The sequence below is a fragment of the Phaseolus vulgaris genome, chromosome 3, assembly GCF_051622355.1.
Source record: "Phaseolus vulgaris cultivar YP4 chromosome 3, ASM5162235v1, whole genome shotgun sequence".
NCBI lineage: Eukaryota > Viridiplantae > Streptophyta > Magnoliopsida > Fabales > Fabaceae > Phaseolus > Phaseolus vulgaris.
The window spans coordinates 51,891,760-51,914,147 of NC_143500.1; the positions used below are offsets into that span (position 1 = coordinate 51,891,760).

The 22,388-nt window shown below is 30.1% G+C and overlaps 4 protein-coding genes across 6 annotated transcripts; 3 read left to right on the forward strand and 1 right to left on the reverse strand.

The window, feature by feature from the left end:
* Positions 1–1,410: 1,410 nt before the first annotated feature.
* On the forward strand, positions 1,411–4,343 carry LOC137808484 (pentatricopeptide repeat-containing protein At5g04780, mitochondrial). 3 transcript variants are annotated; one of them, XM_068609620.2, is made up of 2 exons: positions 1,411–1,505; positions 1,826–4,343. In XM_068609620.2, the coding sequence occupies exon 2, from the start codon at positions 2,212–2,214 to the stop codon at positions 4,069–4,071; it is 1,860 nt and encodes a 619-aa protein (XP_068465721.1). In that variant the 5' UTR covers positions 1,411–1,505; positions 1,826–2,211; the 3' UTR covers positions 4,072–4,343. The 3 variants fall into 3 exon arrangements, with proteins under 3 accessions (XP_068465721.1, XP_068465722.1, XP_090155913.1); XM_068609621.2 differs by having other exon boundaries at positions 1,413–1,505; positions 1,844–4,343; XM_090299787.1 differs by having other exon boundaries at positions 1,414–1,505; positions 2,973–4,343.
* A 6,015-nt stretch (positions 4,344–10,358) lies between these two features.
* Positions 10,359–12,335, forward strand: LOC137805981 (GDSL esterase/lipase EXL3). Its single transcript, XM_068605855.2, has 5 exons — positions 10,359–10,707; positions 10,801–10,931; positions 11,010–11,243; positions 11,638–11,893; positions 11,971–12,335. Exons 1-5 carry the CDS (start codon positions 10,398–10,400, stop codon positions 12,162–12,164), a joined length of 1,125 nt encoding a protein of 374 aa, XP_068461956.1. The 5' UTR covers positions 10,359–10,397; the 3' UTR covers positions 12,165–12,335.
* A 1,503-nt stretch (positions 12,336–13,838) lies between these two features.
* Positions 13,839–15,863, forward strand: LOC137805982 (GDSL esterase/lipase EXL3). Its single transcript, XM_068605856.2, has 5 exons — positions 13,839–14,206; positions 14,652–14,782; positions 14,872–15,105; positions 15,234–15,489; positions 15,558–15,863. The coding sequence occupies exons 1-5, from the start codon at positions 13,927–13,929 to the stop codon at positions 15,749–15,751; spliced, it is 1,095 nt and encodes a 364-aa protein (XP_068461957.1). The 5' UTR covers positions 13,839–13,926; the 3' UTR covers positions 15,752–15,863.
* A 2,200-nt stretch (positions 15,864–18,063) lies between these two features.
* FBS4 (F-box family protein) lies at positions 18,064–20,793 on the reverse strand. Its single transcript, XM_068609629.2, has 5 exons — positions 20,654–20,793; positions 20,161–20,565; positions 18,994–19,068; positions 18,782–18,891; positions 18,064–18,703 (listed from the first exon to the last, which is right to left on the reverse strand). Exons 2-5 carry the CDS (start codon positions 20,536–20,538, stop codon positions 18,442–18,444), a joined length of 825 nt encoding a protein of 274 aa, XP_068465730.1. The 5' UTR covers positions 20,539–20,565; positions 20,654–20,793; the 3' UTR covers positions 18,064–18,441.
* Positions 20,794–22,388: the final 1,595 nt, after the last annotated feature.

Sequence of the window (22,388 nt, forward strand, 5' to 3'; positions counted from 1 at the left end):
TATATATATATATATATATTAACGAAAACGTTTATAAATATATTCTCAACTATAAAATAAAATATTAAGACCTTTACTTTGTATTTAATGATTTTTTATACTTTTTTGAGTTTTAATAAATTTTAACTAATAATAAAAATACATTAAAAATTATTAGAATTTTATTAAATATTATTCCTAACTTTTATTGTTGAGATTTAACTTTTTCTCAAAACTTTAATTCTTTTAGAATTTTAATTAAAGTATATTTATTTTTAATTATACTTTCATATATACATAAGTAAATTTATTTTTAGTGACGTATTAATAGTTAATGATTATTTTTATAAAATACTGTTAAAGGAACGTTAACATCATTTATTAAAAGTTACTCAAAAAAGACACCATCTCATCAAAAGTTTTATAAAATATTATTAATAAAAATTTATAAAATAATAAATTAACCTAATTTTTATAATTAAATATTTGTAATTTATATGTAAAAAATTCAAACAACCAAATAAAAAAAATCAAACTAAGCAAGCTAGATTAAAAGGAAAAAAAAATAATAAATAAAAAGATAGAGTAAAAAAAGAAAAAAAAATCAACAAACAAATTTACAAAATAAAGGAATAATTTCTGTTTCTAAATAAGGTTTTCATTTTTTAAAATTTAAAATTATTAATTATTCTTTTAAAATGGATGATTTTTTTAGTTTTTGTATTTAAAAAAAAAAATCTGTTTATTTAAAATCTATAAGCATATATCCGGAAAAATGAAAAATGAAATAAAATGAAATTATTTAAAATAAAAAGTAAAAATGAAAAAAAAATATTTGTAAGGAATATTTTCATTTATTTTTATTTTCATAGTATTAATTTAATTATTTAGTTTATTATAATAAATATTATTTTAATATTAATTACAATTAATTATGATTTTAAATATTTTATTAATATTTATTGACATAATAAAATACAATGGATAATGTATTCAGTTTTCACGCAATTTTTTTTATCATTTGTGAAAAGAATGAAAGTTTTGGGTTTTTTTAATATTTTTTTTATCATACAGATAGTTTTTCAAATTTTCTTTTTTTGTCTTCTAAATTTTTCTCCATGGTCATTCTTTTTCTTCTAAAGTAATTCAATTATATAAATAAATAGTATTTTAAAATATTAGAATTTATGAATTTATTTTTAACCTTATTATGATATTTTATTAAATTTCAAGATGAACTTTAAATATTTTTTATTACTTATAAAATGTAACATAACATGTAATTTAATACAGTAAACGAGAGAGGAAGGAAGATAAAAAGGCAAAGAAAGTTAAACAATCTCAGTTGTAAGTTTATTTTAACGTAAATGAAATCTTGAAATATTAATATTTATTATAGTAAAAGTTATATTCTTAAAAACAAATTAGGGTGTATTGGGAGTGGTTCTGTGACTGTGGCGTCCACCTTTGCTACGGTGTACCTGTCTTCCATTTCAATTCGTTATCTTTCTCAGACCCAGTCAAAGGTATGTAACTGTTAACCTGCACTTATATTTTGTTCTCTCATACCACCAATTATACCTTCTGTATTTCAATTGCTACTTACCGATTGCAATTATTTTAGCCTTAATTAACGATTAAAGATATGTGAAACCGTTTGCCTGAGTTTGATTTTGACTATAATATGTGTGTGTACGTATAGTTGAGATTAACTCCTTTTTAAACTAGATTTGGTTTTTTTCTGTGCATCATGTTCTGGATTTGGAATTGAAATAACTAATAATATTGTTGATCCACCTGTATGAGATTTATGTGTTTATCAATGCTTCTGGTTTGAACAATGTAGGCTATGTTTGGTTTTCAGTTGGAAGAAGACCCTTAAGCTCAAAAAGTGGTTTCCAGTAAACTAGGTTCAACCTCAATTGTGTCTTGAAACTCAGTTTCAAATGGAAGAAATGGGTGTTTGTTTTAGCTAATTCAGTTTGCAAAATGAGCGTAAGTTTACAATTTAAATCCAAACAAGCACTTTTGTGATATGAAGTTTGGACATGCTACCTCCTGTTTCACCCAATCTTCATATTCTTCTGCTGGAATGCATCACCCCCTGCTCTTTCCAACTAAAGAGACATGCTCACAGTAATCATGAAGCCCCTTCAAATAAACTGGTTTGGCTTCTAAGGTAGGATAAAAGATAGTAAAATCACGTTATTTTTCTTTGATGTCTACCATGATATGAAAACGTTGAGAAGGTGTGAGAGATTTTGTGATTGTTATAGAATCCATATTAGGAAATTATCAGTTATTTCTGACAACAAACCGGAGCCCTCATTGGTTGAAAATGTAGTTCATGTGGAGCGTGTGTCAAATTTGCACTATCTTTTGCAGTTATGTGCAAAAACAAGATCATCAGTGGGAGGAAGAGCATGTCATGCTCAGGTTATTCGTGTTGGCTGGGAAATGGATGTGTTAACATCAAATATGCTAATTAATATGTACTCTAAATGTTCTTTAGTTGATAGTGCACGCAAAAAATTCAATGAAATGCCAGTGAAAAGCTTAGTTTCATGGAATACCATAATTGGAGCACTTACCCATAATGCCGAGGGTCAGGAGGAAGCTCTAACTCTTTTCATTCAAATGCAGAGAGAAGGAACCCCATTCAATGAATTTACCATTTCAAGTATTCTATGCAAGTGTGCCTTCAAATATGCTATACTTGAGTGCATGCAGTTGCATGCTTTTTCGATTAAGGCTGCTATAGATTCAAATTGTTTTGTTGGAACTGCTTTACTCCATGTTTATGCTAAGTTCTCTTCAATAAAATATGCAAGTCAGATATTTGATAGTATGCCTGAAAAGAATGTTGTTACATGGAGCTCAATGATGGCTGGATATGTGCAAAATGGGTTTCATGAGGAGACGTTGTTGCTTTTTCACAATGCTCAGTTTATGGGTTTCGAGCAGGACGCTTTTATGATTTCATCTGCTGTTAGTGCTTGTGCAGGTCTGGCAACTTTGGTTGAAGGGAAGCAACTTCATGCCATTTCGCATAAGTCTGGATTTGGGTCAAACATATATGTTTCTTCCTCCCTTATAGACATGTATGCAAAATGTGGCTGCATAAGGGAAGCATATCTTGTGTTTCAAGGTGCGATGGAGGTTTGGAGCATTGTTTTGTGGAATGCAATGATTTCTGGGTTTGCTAGACATGCTTATGCACCCGAGGCTATGATCTTATTCGAAAAAATGCAGCAGAGGGGTTTCTTTCCTGATGATGTAACATATGTATCAATACTAAATGCATGCAGTCATATGGGTTTACATGAAGAAGGACAGAAATATTTTGATCTCATGGTCAGACAGCACAAACTTTCACCGAGTGTCCTTCACTTCTCATGTATGGTTGATATTTTTGGTCGAGCAGGACTGGTTCACAAGGCTTATGAATTGATAGAAAGAATGCCATTTAATGCAACTTCTTCTATGTGGGGTTCACTTTTAGCTTCTTGTAGAGTTTATGGCAATATTGAGCTTGCTGAGATTGCAGCCAAGCATCTGTTTGAAATGGAGCCTAATAATGCAGGAAACCACATCTTGCTAGCAAATATATATGCAGCTAATGAAAAGTGGGACGAAGTTGCAAGAGCAAGGAAGCTTCTTCGAGAGAATGATCTGAAAAAGGAGAGAGGTACAAGTTGGATTGAAATTAAGAATAAAGTTCATTCATTTACTGTTGGTGAGAGAAATCATCCACAAATTGATGAGATTTATGCCAAGTTGGATGATTTGGTGGTGGAGTTGAAGAAGCTAAATTACAAAGTTGATACCAGTAATGACCTACACGATGTGGAAGAGAGTAGGAAACAGATGCTTTTGAGGCACCACAGTGAGAAGCTTGCTATTACATTTGGATTGATGTGTTTGCCTAGTTGTATACCAATTAGGATTATAAAAAACCTCAGAATTTGTGGTGATTGCCACATTTTTATGAAACTTATGTCCAAGTTTACTAGCAGGGAGATTATTGTTCGAGATACAAACCGTTTTCACCACTTTAAGGATGGATTTTGTTCATGTCGAGATTTTTGGTGAAGTTCTGACATATATTTCTCTTTTTTTTTAACTCCAACTAGCGCATTGATTGACTTTAGGGGGCAGGTGTGGTAATTGAACGACTTTGTCAATCACCTATCCATGTTTAATATTTTATAGGAATATTTTTTTCTGATACACATGGTTGATTTCAGTTTGTCTTAAAGTATGAAGGAGAAGTATGTCTTTAAACTGATTCACGTTATATTTGTTAAAGAACACAGTAGCATTAGTTCTTTTGAATCATAGATAAGATTAATAGCCTGTAACAACCGCTGCTGCTTGTTTTTGTTGTACTAGTCAGGTAAAGTTTCTTTAGGTTTTGGAAAAAGCGGATTCAAGTTGGAGGAGTTTCTGTGGGATTTGTTTGTGGGTGAGAGATTTTGTTCTGTAATGTGTTTGTGGGCTTTGGTTGTATTAGGGGATAGTTTGTGTATATTGTTTTGACTAAAGACTGATTATAAAGATTATGATAGGATAGATGATTATTTCTGTTGATGTGGCTTAACATGTCTTGAGAATTGGTTTGGTGGTTTGGAGAGTGTGAAGTATGTTTGTAGGTCAGGTGTTGGACAAGTTGGTCTTAGCTACTTTCTGTATAAGAATTGAGACACCGTGAAGTATCTGTATAAGGGTTGGGACATCGGTAAAGTTTTTCATTATATTTTATTTATTCTTTACTGATAAAAAAATAAAAAAATATCAGATAAAGGAAGAAATGTTGGATACAATATTGTGAATGGGTCAACGTTTCATACTATCTTTTCCAAATGGTCTTTTGCAGACTGATTCAGTGGTCCTCTTGACCTCATTCAACACGTGTATAAAAACAACAACATGATGTCATAGTATTCTATCTTTCAAGAAATACCTGATTAAAGAATCAATGTCAACTTATATCAGTAACTTATTCTACACTTAGGTTTTTAATTTATCTTCTCTAATTTAATAACAGCTTACCTAAATTCTTCTTACATTTGCCAAGATTCAGTTGTATTATTAACCAAGATATGATTCTCACTTTTATCTCTTATATTGTCTCCCTCCTCATCCTCTTCAACAATCTTTTTCTGCTTCCACTTCCATATAAATATAGCACAACACTGTTATTTATCTACAGGTAAAGGCCATCCACTCTCATCCAATCTTTAAACAACCGACTCTAAAATATAGAAGATGTAGCATGCTGCATAATAGAGTTACTCTATGGGGTTTTATCATCGGTTGGATCTTATCTTTTCATTTTTGTTCTTACAACGTATGATATCAAATATCTTCATAGTATCTTTCTGTGGTTCGTCCATTAGATTTGAGGGGTAAGATATCTGCAAAGACACTCTAACGCTTAAGTTAGCTGAGAGTGATAATATATTTATAGGAGTTCAGAGCCAAAAGTCATTACCTTTTGTCATGGGATCTACTTCTATTTATACTTTTGTGTTGGACTTTGTGCTCTACGAGGATTAGAACAGGCCCAATAATTCTTTAACCGTGTTTTATTATCCTTAATCTGTCTTTGACTCTAATAATCATTTGAGGGGTAGTGACTGAATAATCAGATAGTCAAATGTCTTATTAGCAATTCGGATGGTTAGCTTTTGCTAGGATAATTTTTATCTTAATCTGTCTTTTTCTTAATTCAGGAAATTTATCTAATTCTCAGTTTTTTCAAAAAATATTAGTGCTTTTCTATTAAAAAAAAAATCAGTTTTAACCTTGGATTCTTTAAGTAACTGATCTCTCTCCCCACCATTCTCATCTATTACTTTGTTTTCTATACTTGCTCTAATAAAAAACTGATTGGGCAACCAAAGTTTTGCCACATCATTTTTACTCCACAATGTATTTTTTCTTTAAAGAAACTCCAAATTACAAAAAAGTCATTTTTGACTTTCTAGAATAAAAAACAACTTTTGTTTTGTGCAATGCAGATGCTTTTTTAAGAAAACAAATGACTTTAAAATTATATCATTTAAAAAGGATAAAATAGCAATTTTTATATTTTATAAAAATATATGGGAATGTATGAAGAAATGCCCAACAAATTTCTTTTTATTTAACTTTGTATGACACCTTTCATTCATGCATTCATACATAAAATATCATCTCATCATTTATCCTTAATGAATAAAGACAAAAAGAAAAGGAAAAAATAGAGCAAGAATCAAAATCAGTCATTTAGAATATCTCTAATACAATGATTTTTAAGCGAAATTTTACAACGTCACATAATTTTTAAAATTTTATTGCTAACTTTTACTTTGATATAAATTTTTATATGATCCACAATATTAGAATTGAAAATTATGTTTTAGTATTAAAACTTAAGTTTTTATATAAAATTTAAAGTCTTAAATACAAGACTCTCTCCATACTACATTATCATGCTTTAATTAATGTTTTATAAAAGATTCACATATTAAACTTAAGATTCTTGAGGATATTCTTATAGTTCATAGATTAAAAACAAAAAATATGAAAAAAATAAAAGTTTAAAATTTCATTTCATTAAAATTTATTTTAAACTTATACATAAACTAATTTTAACTGAAAGAAATTTGTTTCATTTGTTCTTATTGCTCTGCTCTTCTAGAAGCATTTAAGAAGAGGATTTTGTCCAAATATGTCATATAAATTTTTCTTTTTTTATATTTCCAATTTTGTGTTACTTTGGGGTTAAATATTTAATATAAAAAGAAGAAAAACACTATTATTTTACGTTGGAAACTCCAAAATCCATGAAGATGAATTAGTTATTGGTTGCTTTCACCAATTAAGTAGAAACCACACGCAATCTAAGAATACACCAAAACCTATGTCTACCTTTTATGCCTAACTCTCTATGTGCAAAAATTCTTTTTTATATACATAAGAACATACCAAGAATATACAAAAATTTATCTTAATTCATCCGCATCTTTCATCTAAATGGTTTTAATGATTTGAACACAACTTCTATAAATATTTTTTAAAAACATTTTATAAACTAAAAGTTATACATGAATCATTATATTAAAGAAGTTAGAATGAAATAACTTTCATAAATCACCCTTTGTGATAACAATATTAAGAAAGTTAATTGGAAGATATCCTTTTATATCTAGAAGTAATTTAAAGTATAGCTCATTCAAAATGCATCTAAATATAGTAACCATTTATTCCCACTTTTTCTCACCAATTTATGGGATGATTTCATTTTTCTTTTGTTTGTATCTCTTTGTATTAGGGGATCCAAAAAAAATACAATTCTACATAAAAAGTGCATAAAGAAAAAAAACTCAAATAATTTATAATTTAAATTTGATTACTTCTCACCAATTTTTATAAAAAAAAAATAATAGATTTTTTTTTACTGAGTTGGGTGTGTTCATGTCAACTATTCACATAATAATATTTTTTAATTTTTTGTATGCAAAAAAGCAATTTATTTCTACACTAATAGCATTGTAGTTTTAATAATAAATATGTTTAGGAGTTGGAACATCTCAAATGCTTCATTTAATATCAAATTTTTCCTATACCATAGTAATTTGAATCTCCATCCAATTTTTTTAGTGGAATGATTAAAATGTCTTTGCGAAATGACGAAAATAGCCTTAAATGAAAAGGGTGGTAGATAAAAAATCTTCTATAATCCCCTTTTCAATTTTGAAAATCTTTTCTGAAATGTATTTCTAGATTTTGTATTCTGAATTTTCTTTTTCAAAATGTATTTTTTGCATTTTAGATTTATTTTTTTAAATGAGATTTTGATTTACGAGTTGTATTTTTTGAATTTTGAATTTTCAAATCCAGAATAAAAAATAATTTTGAAAATTTTGTAAAGTGGTGATTAGGTACAAATTCAAATTGGTATGATAAAAAATAATTTACTTTAATTTAATTTATTTATTATCAATAAAAAAAAATATATTTAATGGAAGTTTTAGAAAACACAGAAAGAGATTGAGGAAGATGATTGAAAAAAGTTAGTTGAAATGGATGGAATAAAAGAAGAGAAAAAGAAGGATGTAACGTAATGAAATAGGTGTATAGTTGAATGTTGTTGAAGGCTATAAGGCATGGGAATTGGTATGAAAGGTTTATGGGTGTTGCCAACTTCTCACAATTCAATGTCTCCATGTGATCTTCTTTCCCTCTTCTTATGCATGGTCTCCAAATCATAAACTTTTTCATCATTTTCTGCTACATTTTTTCTAACTAAACATTTTTCACCTTCTTCGTAACAATAATCCCTTTCAGTTACAATGCACGTGCTTGAAGGAGACTTCTGAAATTGTGTGCTCAAATTAATTTTAGGAGTGAACAAAGTAATAAATGCATAATTAATTAATGATGAGATTTCAAGGTGATCCTTTATGTGTCCTAGAATTTTAGGACATAATCTTTGTTTTTGTCTAACATTTTTGTTTTAGTATATGATGTTGATTAAGTTGTTAATCTCAAACAAATGTTAAAAATAAGATATTATATATCATTTTATATGAATAACTCAAAACATTTAAAGTTGCTTAAGGGTTTACATCACATGAATTTATTTATTTGCTACAATTTTCACATCTATTACCAAATCTAAGAGTAGATGAATAAGAAAAGAGAATGACATACATATATCTTTGATCTAATATCTTTCCACACCAATTAATAGTGTAACTCTAAGAAAAATTATTACCAGCTACAATAAAGTTCAAAGGTCTTCTTCTCTCATCTGCATGTGATTTTTGTTTACTAATAGAAGTCTTCCATTTCTCTTGAATCATTCTAACCTTGTCAATATTCTTTCGTAGTAACTCAAGTCCAATCAACAAATTTTATCCATTCTAAAACCAACACAAAGGTGTCTACACTTTTTATAGTACAATGTTTGCTTGATAATTGTTATTACAGGTGAATTTCACAAATGGAAAAATCTTATATTAGTTGCCTAATTGATCCAAAAGAGAAGTTCTCAATAAATCTTTTAAAGATTGGATCTTTCTTTCTGATTGTCCATTAGTCTGGGGATGGTAGGTTGAACTAAGTCGAAGTCTAGTTCCCCAAACTTCTTGAGCATCTATCTAATACTGGAAGGTACCTCGTACAATATGACAATCTCACTAATATAATTTTGTCTCAACTTTGCATAGAAATCCTTATATTGATAGGAAATAAATGTACAATATTCATCAGTAAATCCACTATTACCCGCACTACATCATGCTTTCTCACAAAAATCATATTGGATTGAGGGCTTATCACTAGGAAAACAATTATAGCTTATAGTCAAGATACAAGTTTTTTTACTCACTCTGATACCAAATGTTGGATCAAGTGTTTACAACTAGATCAAAAGTTATATTTAGTAGTCAAGACACAACTCTTTCTGCTTAAGAGTGTAGGAACCTAAACACCATGATTTTATTGTGACTTTGACAACTTGACTTTCACAACATGACAATTGATGTCTTCTACAACAAATACATCGATGTACATACAGAAATGTCCAAATGATGCAACATGTCGTTATCCTCAACCTTAGATTTTTGACAAGTCAAACAAATAATTACATATTTAACCACATTTCTTTTCATGTCAGGCCAGCATTAAAATTTCTTTAAATCCTTGCACATTCTGGTCATAAAAAGATGTAAAATTGAATGTCACAAAAATAACGTTGTTAATATCACTTAACCCTATAGAGACTTAAAAAGTATTTTGTAAAGTTGAAGAATTAAAAAATAAAATTTTCAAACATGAGAATCAAAACAATTAGTGTCTCCAATTTAGAAAACTAAAAATGTATTTAAGAAAAAAAAATGCTAAACTCTATTTATAAAATTCAAAAGAAAATTAAGCATGACTAAAATATGATAAGAATAACAATTCACAACAATACTCATTTATAAAACTCTATTTCATAAAAATATTAAAACTTTTTCAATCTATTTATCTTTGATTTTTTTTTTTCACATTTGTCAGCTGTTAGTAAGCAATCAATCACCACTAATTTGGCAAGGTCATTTTAGATTTTAATAAACTGACTTTTCTAAAAAATATTCGATTTTTTTGTTTTAATTTATATAATTATTATTAATTCTTACATTTCATTGAAGTAAAAGTATGAACTCTAAGGAAATACGTCAATATAACAAACAAAAATAATGACAAATAAAATAAACATTAGTTTGCATATAAGAAATTACACATTATCAATTAATAAACATACATTACTATTTTGCAACAGAAGTATGATGCAATTATTCATTAAAATCTCTTGCTATGACAATGGCATCATATGGAAGACACAGCATCTAGTTTTTCTATAAGTTGCTTGAGCCAAACTGAAAATGTTCAAAAACAACATTGGAAACAACAGATACAGAAGCATGAGTCTTCTCTGTTCTCAATGGTTTCTAGTGATTCTCATGTGTTATATCATAACATCCATGTTTCAACATGTTTCTGCATTGAGCCTACCAAACAATGCAACTGTGCCAGCAGTCATTGTCTTTGGGGACTCCATAGTAGATACAGGAAACAACAACTACATCTCCACTCTTGTCAAATGCAATTTCCCACCATATGGCAGAGATTTTGCTGAAGGAAATCATCCATCTGGAAGGTTCAGCAATGGCTTAGTCCCATCAGATATTATTGGTAGAAACTTTATGCTCTTACAACATTATCTAGTATATAGTTCTACAGAATGCACTGTTCAATTTCTTGGCAACTTCTTTGTTTCATTTTCAGCTGCAAAATTTGGAGTGAAGAAGTTCTTACCTCCTTATCTTGATCCAAATCTGCAAGTTCAAGATCTCCTCACTGGTGTAAGCTTTGCCTCAGGTGGAGCAGGATATGATCCTCTGACAGCTGAATTAGTGGTACATTACATAACCATATATGCAAATTGTGCATGTTATCTCAAAGCTAACTTCAGTCTCTTCTCTCTCTGTCACAAGTCTGTGATGTCATTGACAGATCAATTAGACATGTTCAAGGAGTATATAAAGAAGATAAATGATGCAGTTGGAGGAAACAGAACCACACTAATAGTCTCTAAGAGCATATACATAGTGTGCATAGGAAGTGATGACATTGCCAATACTTATATTCAATCACCATTTAGGCGTGTTGAGTATGATATTTCTTCATACACTGACCTCATGGCCTCTGAAGCCTCAAATTTCTTGGAGGTATGTTTTGGAAAGTTAGATATGTAAAAGATAAACAAAAACTGTCATATAATGGTTCATCTTTGAAGCATAGGCCATCTTACTGCCATCCCTTATATAACAATCAAATCTCTCTATATATATATTTATAAAGCAGCATGGTAACAGTGATAGACAAATGAATCTACCATATATAATGATGTATTTGAACAGGGTTGGAAACAAGAGAACTATTGAAACTACTTTTCGGTTGGATATATAAGCTTGAATTTTTGTTTGATGTACTTGAACAGGGTTGGAACCAAGAGAACTATTGAAACTACTTTTCAGGGTTGGAACCAAGAGAACTATTGAAACTACTTTTCGGTTGGATATATAAGCTTGAATTTTTGTTTGATTTTTCTTTGTTATGCAGACACTTTATGAAATAGGAGGTAGAAGGATAGGAGTATTTGGTGTACCAGCTATAGGGTGTGTGCCCTCACAAAGAACAATGGCTGGAGGGTTAGATAGAGCATGTGTAGAATCTTCTAATGAAGCAGCAATGCTCTTCAATTCAAAGCTTTCTTCCCAAATAGATGCACTTGGAAAGAAGCTACCAGATGCTAGAATTGTTTACCTTGATTGTTACAATGGATTGCTAAGCATGATTGGAGATCCTGCTAAATATGGTAATCACCCATCAATCACATCACTTTTTTTTGTTAGACTCATTATTTGTTTCTTATACTTGGTGGTGGTGGTGAAGGTTTTGAAGAGGCAATGAAAGGATGCTGCGGCACAGGAAATATAGAAGCCAGCATTTTGTGCAACCGCTACGCCATAAACACATGCTCTAACTCTTCTGACTACTTATTTTGGGACAGTTATCATCCAACAGAGCATGCCTACAATATTCTTAGTTCTATCGTGCTTGATAACAAAATTAATAACTTCTTTTAAGGTCTCTACTTGATGTAGTTCTTTATATATGAATTTAATTTTTCTGGTTTTATACCTAATATGTTTGAAGGGATTGTAAGAAATTATATATGATCATGAATGTGAGTCCACAATATTAGTTGGATTCACATGTTTCGCCTTATTATGCAAATATATTGATCTGTTACTTTTCTTTGTTTCTTCTAGCTACAATTATTATTGTTAGATTGGTTGCTGGTTTAACATTCTTATGCATGCTGAACTAGGAAACATGCTGTTGAAAATTACTATCAAAATAATAAATAAAAAATTCTTTATTTTATGTCTTGAAATTCAAAAATCTTTATTGGAATTCTCAAAAACACATCCTAGACTTCAATGGATGGATTAGCTACTTAGTCAAATCTAAAGGTTTCACTATCAACTAATGTTACTATTGGTATGACCTTAAAAACATTATGGTAAAGTCAAGATTTGTATTTTTTATAAAAGTTTGTGACAGAATAATAGTGCAAAACTTTCCTAGACAGTATTTACTCCAAAATGTGCATGTTGTGAAATGAGGAAGTGCTTGATGAGTATTTACAAATATTTGATTTTTTTATAGTAGTGAAATACACTTTTAATTCTTGGGTGGGTTTGAAGTTTAAACACTTTTATTTCATACCAAACAAGAGTATCTAAGATTAATTTCCAGATATACATCAATTATATTGGTGATGTGGAAGAATGTTGTGCTTTTTGTAGAGGATAAAAACTCATTTTTTAATCCATATTAAGTCATATTTTGTGTGACCATAAAAACTATAAAATATTGAATCATCATTAACTTTAACTGCCAAAAAAAAGATGAGAATTCCACATTTTTAATAGAGGACCAAAATGATATTTTTTTTCTTATTTATAATGATATAACAGTTGTTTGATTTTAATGTAAATCACACCATAACTTCCTAAAAAATACAATTATTACATTATTTTTCCTTATTGTTCTCCTGTTAAAATATAAAATAAATTACATTTTCTTCAAACAATGCCATTATTACATTGTTTTTGTTCCTCGTATGTTAAATATACATATAATTTAGTCCATTTAAATTATCACTTTAAAAATTATAAAATATACCTTTAATTAAAATATATACTACACACATATTTTTCATTCACTCAATAAATATTTTTAAATATATAATCAAAATGAAATAAAAGAGTGTTGATACGTTAATGACTCTACATCATATTACAACTGAAAAGTTTGTTGAAACATGAACAGAGAGTTTACTGAAAAGGTAATGATTCATTAACAACTCAGAATTTTTATACAATCACGTTACAACTCCTAATATTATTATTTTAATATTTTTTATATAATTTAATTATAAATTCTTATTTATTATATATTTATTTCTTAAAACATCACAAGAATTATATATAGAGATAAAATATTTTTTTTTAAATTGATTTCTTTTATTATAGAGTTTTTAAAGTAATATTTTCCTTACTAAAATCACTATTGCTACCAAAGGAAAAAATTAACTAATCATGCCTATTAACAGCCACTTTTTAAGGAAGCATTAAGTGTATGAGCCATGTTTGGTGGAAAACTTCAAGACTACATTTCCTATTGATTGAAAAACTCTGCTGGCTTAGCTTAAATACCTAACACCAAAAAGTAAAAGCTATGTACTTCCAATCAACAATCTATGCCAAACATGAAAATCACCATTATAAATTTATTGTATGGATCAAAATCTTAGTTACAGAAGTGTGAAATTCAAATCACATGATGATGATGATGAATCTTTCCACCCTTAAATCTCTAATTGCATGTCTTTTTGTTGTGCTGTTGTACATATTTGATGTAACAGCCAAATCACAAACAAACTATAGCAAGTTTGCATTTCCTGCTGTTATAGCTTTTGGTGATTCAGTCTTGGATACTGGGAACAACGATTACATTGCAACCATAATGAAGGCAGATTTCAGACCATATGGGAGGGATTTCTTAGGAGGAAAAGCCACAGGAAGGTTTAGCAATGGCAGAATCCCTTCAGACTTTTTAGGTACTTTTAAGTTCTAACTAATGCTTATAAAATTGGTTTATCAAATAAAAGAAAGTTGCTATTTGTTCAACAAATCGTACCAGTTAAATGTCAACTAAGAAAGAAATACTGTATGAATAACAAAAGTCCAATTAGAATTGAACAGATATAATGCTGTCATGCTTCATTATTATCAGAGTCATTTAAAGTCTATCATAGCGAGAGTTTGTTGAGTGTCACCCGTTATCTGGTCGTTATCAGACCAGACCATGTATACCATATATTTTCACGCACGAGTTGGTAACCTCAGTGTGTAGGTGTGTTGGATATATCACATCAATTAGAGATTAAGATATTTCATTCTTATAAGTAGGTGCAAATTTCACCTTATAAACCAGTTTTATGAGGTTGAATTAGACTTAAAAGTTCACTTTTTTAACACTTAGAAATTGGGTTATAATTTTAGCTGAAATATTCGGAATAAAGGAGAGTTTGCCACCCTATCTTGATCCAAATCTGGAGATTGAAGACCTCTTAACTGGGGTGTCTTTTGCCTCTGCTGGCTCAGGATATGATCCTCTAACAACAGAACTAGCAGTAACATCACAATCTATCTTCAAATTCTCAACATTTCAATTCTGTTTTTCACAACAACATCACAGTTTTTTCATTGTGTTATATATCAGGCAGTGTTGTCAGCACAGGATCAACTGAATATGTTCAGAGACTACATAGGAAAACTGAAGGCAGATGTGGGGGAAGAAAGAACAGCTTTCATTCTAGCAAAAAGCATATTTTTTATTAGCATGGGAAGCAATGACATTTTAGTAACATATTTCATGTCACCATTTCGGAGAAATGAGTATAATGTTGAAGAGTACACAAGTATGCTAGTGGATATATCTTCAAATTTTCTTCAGGTGTGCTTTTGATGTGAATAATATTTGAATTCTAAGCTAAGAACATGTGTAAATGCCATGTGACTCCATATAAGAGCATCCTTGCATTAGAAAAACTCACAATTAAATTTCATGAAATTTAATGCAAGGAACTGTATAAATATGGAGCAAGAAAGATTGGAGTACTGAGCCTAGCTCCAATAGGATGTGTGCCACTGCAAAGAACATTAAGGGGAGGTGAAGAAAGGAACTGTGTGGAATCAGTAAACCAAGCAGCCATGGTCTACAACTCCAAGCTTTCTTCTTCAGTAGTGGCTCTCAGCAAAAGTCTTCCAAAAGCTAGGCTTGTGTACCTTGACAACTACAGTGAACTCAGTGAATTTATCCAACACCACAAAAAATTTGGTAAATTTCTTCATCTGTGTTTAGCCTTGTACTCTTTATGATTCAGTGACTCAATGCTTGTGGAACAGGATTTGAAGTGGAGAATAGTGGATGCTGTGGCATTGCAAATATTGAAGCAGGGTTTCTCTGCAATTCTTTCTCCTTAGGAGTATGTCAAAATGCCACAAAATATGTATTCTGGGACAGTATTCACCCCACAGAGCGAACTTACAGTATGCTTGTCACAGATATCGTAGAAAAGAATATTCACAAGTTTGTTTGAAAATAGGTTTTATTAGATGAGAAATATGGTATTATATAATATTTTAAATTTTCATTTGTAATATTTTATTTAGTTATAATTGTTTTATCCATTATAATTGCTTATTTTATCACATTAATTTTATATATCTTGAGAAAATAGAGGAAGAAAAATATATATTTTATTAATCAAGAATTATCATTTAGTTATTAAATATATTTATATAAAATATAAAAAATAATAAATAAATAAAAATTAATTATAAGTGATAAATAGTTACAACTGACAAAAATAGTTATAACTAAAAATCTAAAATATTATATTAGAGCGTATTTATCCGTTTTTAAGGTGATATTGTCTTCTTGATATTTTATAATTATTATTTTTTATACTATTTAAGTGTAATACTTTTGTTAATTATATTTTGATTAGTTTGTTTATAAAAAATTTGATAGATATATTTTAAGATTATATAGTATTTATATTGATGAAAGTATCTTAACGATTCAAAATATGTTATTAGTATAAAGTATGAATATGGGCGAGAAATTCTGAGGTCTTGTTGTTTGGTGAAGTACATTTATAAAAAGTATGGTTAGTTGTAACTCAACAATCACGGAAATTAAGTATACGATGTAAAACATAATTTCAGTACCATTCATCGATTTGCCCGAGAAACGAACGTGGGTGGGGCCCAAATTTTTCCACTTTGTTGATTGTGTGATGGTCAACAACGACCACAACACTTATTTGTTGATTGGACGCAGACCACTACAAACACTGGATTCTGTAGGGTGGTTTTAGCTTTTGCGGATAAAAGCATATTTAATAAGCGCAATAATTACTCAAAATTATTTCACTTCCATCTCAAATTTTATTCATTCTCCATTCTCCAACTCAATTTTCCTCTTTTAATTTTCGTTCAACCTGTTTTCTCTGTCGCGATACTAGTAAAATACTTATAGGTAAATAGGTAAAGTATTCAATTCAAAATAAATATTTGTTGGATTTTTAAAAATTCTAATACGGTTTTAACACAATTTTAAAAAGTATAAATACAATAATTTTATAAAAACTCAAATTTATTGTATAGATTTTTATTATGATTATAAAAATAAGAACAAGTTCTTTTGAATTAGTCATGAAAAATATATTCCTGTTTTCAAAAGAATCTAGAAAATATTTTTGCACATAAATATTTATTTTTCATTTATATAATTCAAAATTATATAATATATAGATTTGTGTCCTCATATCCTACATTTTAGAGATTATATCGTGTCAGTATCCATATCGTGTCAGTATTCGTATCTGTGCTAAATAGCTCCCTCCACATTAATTTAATCGGTATAAATACTCCATTGTACATTGATTGAAATAAAAATTTTGATTTAGTCTTAAAAAGTAGGCCAATTTTATAATTTGATGTCAAAGTAATCATTAAATAAATGTATTGTCAAATTAATCTTTATGTACTACTGTTCAATCACAAAGTGGTTCTGTAAAATTATATCAGAGATAATTATCAAAATTTTCATTCTTTTAAAAACTAAATTGTCACTCATTTACACAATTGATTTAACCAATTAATTGGTATTCTATGCTCTCCCTCACTCTATATAAAGAGAGAATTGCCTAAATATCGATATATTAAAAGAAGTTTTTTTTAATATTTGCATGTTTAGGTTGTATTGTGATAAACAGATAATTTATTTTATGTACATGAGGCAGCTTATCAATCTAATCCTTATAAATCAAAACTAATCAATCTAATCCTTATAAATCAAAACTTGTTAGTTTTTGTATGTTTTTTATCAGCAGCAAAACTCATTTGTATCTGTTTTTTGTATGCGTAAAAAGGTACCGATTTAGTCACTTATATTTTTATGCAATTTAAATCTTAGTCGGTACATTTGGTATATTTTTAATTTGATTAACTAAATTAAGACTGCATTAACCAGGGACCAGGTCAAGCCAAATAAGGAATACATATTGTAAAATAAAGCAATAATAATGAAAAAGAACAATTTGATTTAATTATTTAGCAATGAGTATAACAGAATCTATGGTATGGCATTGGATATAGAATTGAAGGAATTCTAACACCAAGGAGTTAAAGAATGAGAGCTGAAGCAGTCACTACTAATATGGAAGATCCTTCAATTAAATTAATTTGAGGTTTGAAGGAGGGATTGGTGAGTTTAAAAATTAGTAATTTTGTAGCATCTCATTCACCAGACGTTCCACCCACCCGATTAGGCATTTAACTTGAAAAAAACTATTCAATAAATCTGGATCATAATATTGTAGCTACAAGTAGAAGCAACAAGCAATTGGACAAAACTACTTGCCAATAGATTTCAACAAAAGCATTGCAATCAAGCAACGATGAAGGTAAAAGGGCCACTGCCTTTGACACTACTAATATGGAACATCCTTCAATTGTTTAAGCATACAAAACATATACAAGTAATGATTATAATAATATTATTATTACCACAACCATCGCCAACCCTTCGCCAACCCTCCGCATCTATTTAGACATATATGAAATATCCACACCACCTAGACTGCCACAAGACAGACTACAAAATTGCATTTTAACTATTCTAAAATTCACTTGAGAGAAAGAGACCGAAAAAGGATATACACAGCAGAGAAACATGAGTATGAGGCGGTGAAGGAAAAGAAATTGAAGAGACACAATTGCATCAGCGAAGTTTATTCTGAGCAACTGCCTGGCAAAGTTCATCTTCATAGAAAAGAACTCTATTTGAAGCCAAAGATTTGTATAGGGGCTTTGGTATAACTGATGGCACCAAGCAACGCGAAGGAAAAGCTGACTCTGGGAAAAGAACAGCTGCAACCTGCCGCATCTCAGAAATTTTTAGGCGAGAAGGAGGTCGAGGCCCGTGTCTGGGTGCTTTAGGTGTGTGGGGGCTTGGAACTCTCACTCCCTTCCCATCACCCTTGCTGCAAAAAATTAACAACAGTATGATGAAAACATGCACATAAAACTGCAGGAAATTATCTATTGTCAGAAACACCTACGACAAAAAAGGCCAATGCTCAGTAGGACGAGGAGTCATTGTGCTTAACATCTCTTGCCGAGAGCGATCTGGAGTAGTATAATTGAAGTAAAATTGCCTTGCAATCATAACCTAACAGCATTAGAAAAAGTTAGCCATTACAGAAGAAGCCAAAATACTTCAGCTAAATCATAAACAAGCATTTTAAGGCATAAATACACAGACACAACTTACAGCTTTTCTAACTCTCTGGGAAACATGGAAGACAGCTCTCAGTTGGTCATGGTGTAGGAGACACAGTATTTTAACCTCCAATTTGTCAAAGATAACGGGTCAGCATAACAGAAAACAAAAAACAGTATGCAATCTACCAATTAATTCTTCCTTATTCATGCTTCAACAAATACATAAAAAACTGACAAGACATAAAATTCAACATCAAAAAGCAACAAAAATATGACTCAACAGAAATAGAAGAAAAGAAAAAGCATGCAAAACACTAAACATCCAAGGCTGCATAGAGAATTTCCCTAATATCATCAAATCAAAATTCCTTTAGCCACGATCCGTAGCAAGGTAAAATAGAACAACACAAGGATACCCGAGTGCAATCATTAACAAGCCAAAGTAGAGAATCTGCAATCATGACCAAATAACATTGGTTTTGAACAACAGACAATACCAACCTTTAAATCCCCTAATCATTATTCAATTAACTTAATAAAAAATGATAATGACCTTTCTTTTGTATCCTCCCCATTCCCGGAAAATAAGCACGCACCATTTCTCTGAATCTATAGCCTTACAAGCAAACACATTAATTTGGCATGACAGCAGAAACAAAATTTCCCAAATTAGAGAAAACTTATTAAATTCGCAACTATACATACAAATACATAAAAACAGTGCCAAGACACAAAAATTTACGAATAAAGAAAACAACAAAAATAACCCAAAACAAAAGTACAAGAAACGCATGCAAAACATTAAAAATCCAAGGCAGCATAGACAATTACCAGGACATCAGATCGGAAAGTGTTAACTACGAGATACACAAATAGGAACACAAGTATAACCTCACACGTCCTTCAAATTCAAGGAAACCCTAACATCAACAAGCAACACAACACCAATCAAGAAAACAGAGCAGTATCCACGATCATGAACCCATTAACACTGGGTTTTCAACAACGGAGAATCCGATCCTTCAAACACATAATAACTATTTTAATAAACTCGTAAAAAAACGAATAACGATTTTTTTTTCCATCCTGAAAAACAAACACAAACCATTTCCCTCGAATAAAACCCTCACGAACAAACACAAGTCAAACAAGCACGCCAGTTATAGAAATCTGATTAAATAGGCAACTCCAGAAAATTCAATCCTGTGAAACACACCAGCAATTCCATGGGGAGAGACTCGAGCTTGGATTCAGAAAGCGAATCGTCGAGGCGAGGCGTTTTGGGGGTTCCGACGAAACCAGAACCGTGGCTGACCAAATTGACAGGCGACAGCATGACGGGACTCTTATCGAAAACCCTGGCATTCTCGTCATGTCCCTTGGCAGTCTTCCTGGCATGCAACAGCGCCACTCTCTTCTTCCCGAGATCGGTGCAGCAACACTTTCCTGCAGCAGCAGCGGAAGCCGAACCTGAAGGCTTGGAGCAGCGAAGCTGAGCCAGAGTCCCCGGCCTGAGGTACTTGTTCCCGGAGCTCCGCGACTGCCTCCTCCCCTTAACCCTCCGAGTCTTCTCCTTCGGCGACACCTTCCCCATTCTCTCGCTCCCCACACTCAACCCAGCCTGAAAAACAAAGAAATTGAAATTGAAAAACAAAGATTAAGAAAAAGAAGAAGAAGAAGAAGAAAAAGAGAAAGAGAAGGGTTGGTACATGATGGTGGTGGTAGTGTGGTGGAAGGGTGAAAATAGAAGGCGGAACAGAGAGGGAAACAACAGAATGGGGCCGCTAGGGTTTTTATTCTCCTTCGTTTGAATTTCGTCACTCATTAAGCTGCCCGCCAAATTTCACTGAACTGTTTTTCCTCCACGGAATCACACTCCTGCACTCGATCTACTTTCTCCACGTGTCCTCTTCTCCTTCGTCCTTTTCGAATCTTAGGCCATCTGGGTCCCACCACACTCTTTCTTTCATTCACTCATTACTTCAGTTTCTTTTCTTTTTCTTTATTTTTAATTTATTATTATTCTCTTAAAACTAAAAACAAACTTCCAAATTTTTTATTGAAACTAAATCTGATATTTGGAAGAAAATAAATAAATAAGAGGTGGTAGAATGACTATTTTGCCCTTACTTGGTGACTGTACCCTAAAAAGGTGGCATCCCTCGTGTGATAAGTGATGATAGTTATTTAATGCGCGAAAATACGGATTCGCCCCTTTATGAATTCACCACTCGCACGTGAGTTCCGCGCTTTGCAAAATCACACAAGCGTCATTTACGGCAGTATCAGATAACAGATGTACTTTCAAATTTGTTACTTTCACCCTTTTTTTTGCAAAATAAAATAAAATTACAAAATAATGCTATTAATCTCTGCTCAACAATGGAATCAAAACTGTTATTATATGATTCACTGTTTTTGGTTTATTCTGAAACAGAATAATAACTTTATATTCTGAAAATAAATTTAAGCAATTTGTGTATAAATAATCAAATATGTATATATTTAATAAAGTAATAATATTTTATTTTTCAGATTTAAAAACATACCACTTCATCAACATGCATGTCAATATAAAATACAAAAGAAACAGATGGAAGAAAAATTTACTCGGTTAAAAATATTTTTTGTTTATTTATTTTTACTTGAAATTAGTTTTTATCCATAATACAAATTTTAGATTTTTTAAATATTTATAATAAAAAAGTTATTAAAATAAATATTTTTTATCAATTTTATTTATACAATGAAAAATATAATATAAAATAGTTCATGTTAATTCATCACTTGTATATTATAACATTATAATTCATAAAAATTAACTTTTTATAAAAAATAATAATAATTTTTTTACTAATACTTATGTTTAAATTTTGGATTAAAGAAAAAAATAATTTCACCTTATAATTGATGAAAAAAACATTTAATCTAAAATTATTCAATTCAAATTATACTACATTCTTTTACTTTACCAAGTTCATTTTATGAACTATTGATCACATTGAATTAATATATAAGTATATAACTGGAAACACACATGTTAAACTGATGAATTGAGAATAATAAAATAAATAAATGCAAATTTAAAAAAAAAATTACTTTAATAAATAACATCATTTATATATTTTTATTATATTTCTTATTACTACCTAAATTACTTAGGGTTTAAGATAGAAACACATAGATTGAAATAAATATGTCTCTTTTGTACAATTTTATTAAAATATCTCACATTTCCAATAAATACATTAACCAAAAAGAGTTATGTAAATGTAGTGGTTGAACACGTTAATATAGATTAAGAAAAATATACAGTGCATTGTAAAAAATAGATAAATTAAAAAAAAAGCTAAAAGTGTATATAATTGATAGTGAATAATGCAATATTGATGATTTAAATTTTTTCATTTAGTTCCTAATAAAAAAATATGGACTTTTGGTCCT

Excerpts from the sequence above, each read along its gene's own strand:
- LOC137805981 (XM_068605855.2), top strand. The coding sequence starts at position 10,398 with ATGTTCAAAAACAACATTGGAAACAACAGATACAGAAGCATGAGTCTT. Across the intron at positions 10,932-11,009 it reads CTCTGACAGCTGAATTAGTG|TCTGTGATGTCATTGACAGA; the intron begins GTACATTACATA and ends CTCTGTCACAAG. Across the intron at positions 11,244-11,637 it reads AAGCCTCAAATTTCTTGGAG|ACACTTTATGAAATAGGAGG; the intron begins GTATGTTTTGGA and ends TTTGTTATGCAG.
- FBS4 (XM_068609629.2), bottom strand. The coding sequence starts at position 20,538 with ATGGGGAAGGTGTCGCCGAAGGAGAAGACTCGGAGGGTTAAGGGGAGG. Across the intron at positions 19,069-20,160 it reads CTCTCCCCATGGAATTGCTG|GTTAAAATACTGTGTCTCCT; the intron begins GTGTGTTTCACA and ends GACAAATTGGAG. Across the intron at positions 18,892-18,993 it reads CCCAGAGAGTTAGAAAAGCT|GTTATGATTGCAAGGCAATT; the intron begins GTAAGTTGTGTC and ends TAATGCTGTTAG.
- LOC137805982 (XM_068605856.2), top strand. The coding sequence starts at position 13,927 with ATGATGATGATGATGAATCTTTCCACCCTTAAATCTCTAATTGCATGT. Across the intron at positions 14,783-14,871 it reads CTCTAACAACAGAACTAGCA|GCAGTGTTGTCAGCACAGGA; the intron begins GTAACATCACAA and ends GTTATATATCAG. Across the intron at positions 15,490-15,557 it reads CCAACACCACAAAAAATTTG|GATTTGAAGTGGAGAATAGT; the intron begins GTAAATTTCTTC and ends CTTGTGGAACAG.
- LOC137808484 (XM_068609620.2), top strand. The coding sequence starts at position 2,212 with ATGAAAACGTTGAGAAGGTGTGAGAGATTTTGTGATTGTTATAGAATC.